The sequence below is a fragment of the Aplysia californica genome, unplaced genomic scaffold, assembly GCF_000002075.1.
Source record: "Aplysia californica isolate F4 #8 unplaced genomic scaffold, AplCal3.0 scaffold00056, whole genome shotgun sequence".
NCBI lineage: Eukaryota > Metazoa > Mollusca > Gastropoda > Aplysiida > Aplysiidae > Aplysia > Aplysia californica.
Window position 1 is genome coordinate 430,561 of NW_004797326.1, and position 1,607 is coordinate 432,167.

The 1,607-nt window shown below is 39.2% G+C and overlaps 1 protein-coding gene across 1 annotated transcript in view; it reads left to right on the plus strand.

Moving 5' to 3' along the window:
- Window positions 1-1,366: 1,366 nt before the first annotated feature.
- LOC101863003 overlaps window positions 1,367-1,607 on the plus strand; it is a 20,006-nt gene continuing 19,765 nt past the window's right edge. The window contains exon 1 of the mRNA XM_013079550.2: window positions 1,367-1,452. Within this exon, the coding sequence (XP_012935004.1) occupies window positions 1,389-1,452 (64 nt within the window). The 5' untranslated portion in view covers window positions 1,367-1,388. The remainder of the gene's footprint in view (window positions 1,453-1,607) is intronic.

The window sequence follows — 1,607 nt, forward strand, 5'->3', positions numbered from 1 at the left end:
CACACGATGTCCCACAGCAAATATCAGCACTCTAGGCCTTGTAATAGCCAAAATAGACCTCAGGTGCCCCACCGGTCCTTAAACATTTGGGTTTATTTTCGGGCTTTAAAAAAATTAGCAATTAGTTCCGTTTGACGTGATTTCTTCCTTGTGGCACCACACGGCTTACATCTAACTTGTTCGTGGCAAAAAACCCCCAAACCCTTTAACTTCTTACCTTGATACATTTCTTATACTTTTAGCCTGTTTTTTTCCTCCATTTCAAGCATATTTACATTTGAACTTGCTATGTTGCATTTGATTTTGCTATGTGTTATATTTGAGATTTCTATGTTTACGTTTGAACTTGCTATTGTTGTATTAGGACATTTCATGACGTCATTTGTATATTTGGATTTGTTAGGTGCAATTTGGTCTTTCTATGCGTCATTTCAATTTGTTATGCGTATATTTGAACTGAAAAAAAACCTGTAATAATGTTCGTCCATCAATGTGTAACAATGACCAGTGCATTGCACAATATAGATAGATTACACTGTGAGTGTTTATCGTCGCTTTCAACACGGAAAGGATATTTGAGGCTGTGTGGTGAAATCAGGCGTTCGTCAAAATACAGAAATCGGAGAAAAGGTGTTTTTTCCGCCAGTTTGGAATTTGTTATCGTTTTTTTTTACTTTTTGGCTCAACCTCTATTATTCATGTTAATTGTAGTGGAAAACATTGATTAAAGGCTCAATATATTATGCCATTTTTCTGTTTTCAAGGACTCTTTAGCTATTGGAGTTGCCAAACGTTGAGGGCCATTTTTTCGCTAATTTTACAACCAAGCGACCTCTCTTTCTTCAATCGCAAATATATTGAGATCTATTCAGGATAGATGGGAATTTATTTCTTTGAAAGCAATGCAGATAAATCAGCTTTCTGATGATACCTATAACTCCACATGTCCAAAAATTGACGAGCGCCTGATTCCACCACGTCATGACTTAATTATTACCTTTTATTAGCTTTTTATGCAGAAAGAGTCATAAGCTTAGAGGAGCGACAAGAAGGGGGGGGGGGGGGGGGGCAGACGACAGAATATGGTTAGAGAGCAGAAAAGAAGGTGATAGGAGAACATTTTAGAGAGAAAAAAAGTTTCCATCGCTGTCAGGTTTCGAACCCGGGACTTATTGTTTGAGATGCGAACTCCGTTACCTCTAGACCACGAGAGCTCCCTTGATAGATATTTGATAGGCAAGAAGGAACTATCCACACCAGAGCAGCCGTCAACCACCCATTACTTATTTTTGTGAGTAGACGAGATGGGACCTGCTCTTTCAATGTAATCAAAATGTAAATTCTGAGATAGACAGAAGTGGTTTATTTGTAACTTTTTCTTTCCAGAGATGGAGAAGTGGTGCGTGCATTACGTGTGTGGTCTCCTTGTGTTGGTGCAATGTTTTCTGACCGGTAGGTGTTAAGTCGCTCTGTTGTTCGTGAGTGTGTGTGTGTGTGTGTGTGTGTGTGTGTGTGTGTTTGTGTGTGAATATGTGTGTATGAATGTATGTGTGTGTATGTGTGTGTGTGTCTGTGTGTGTGTGTGTGTGTGTGTGTGTGTGTGTGTG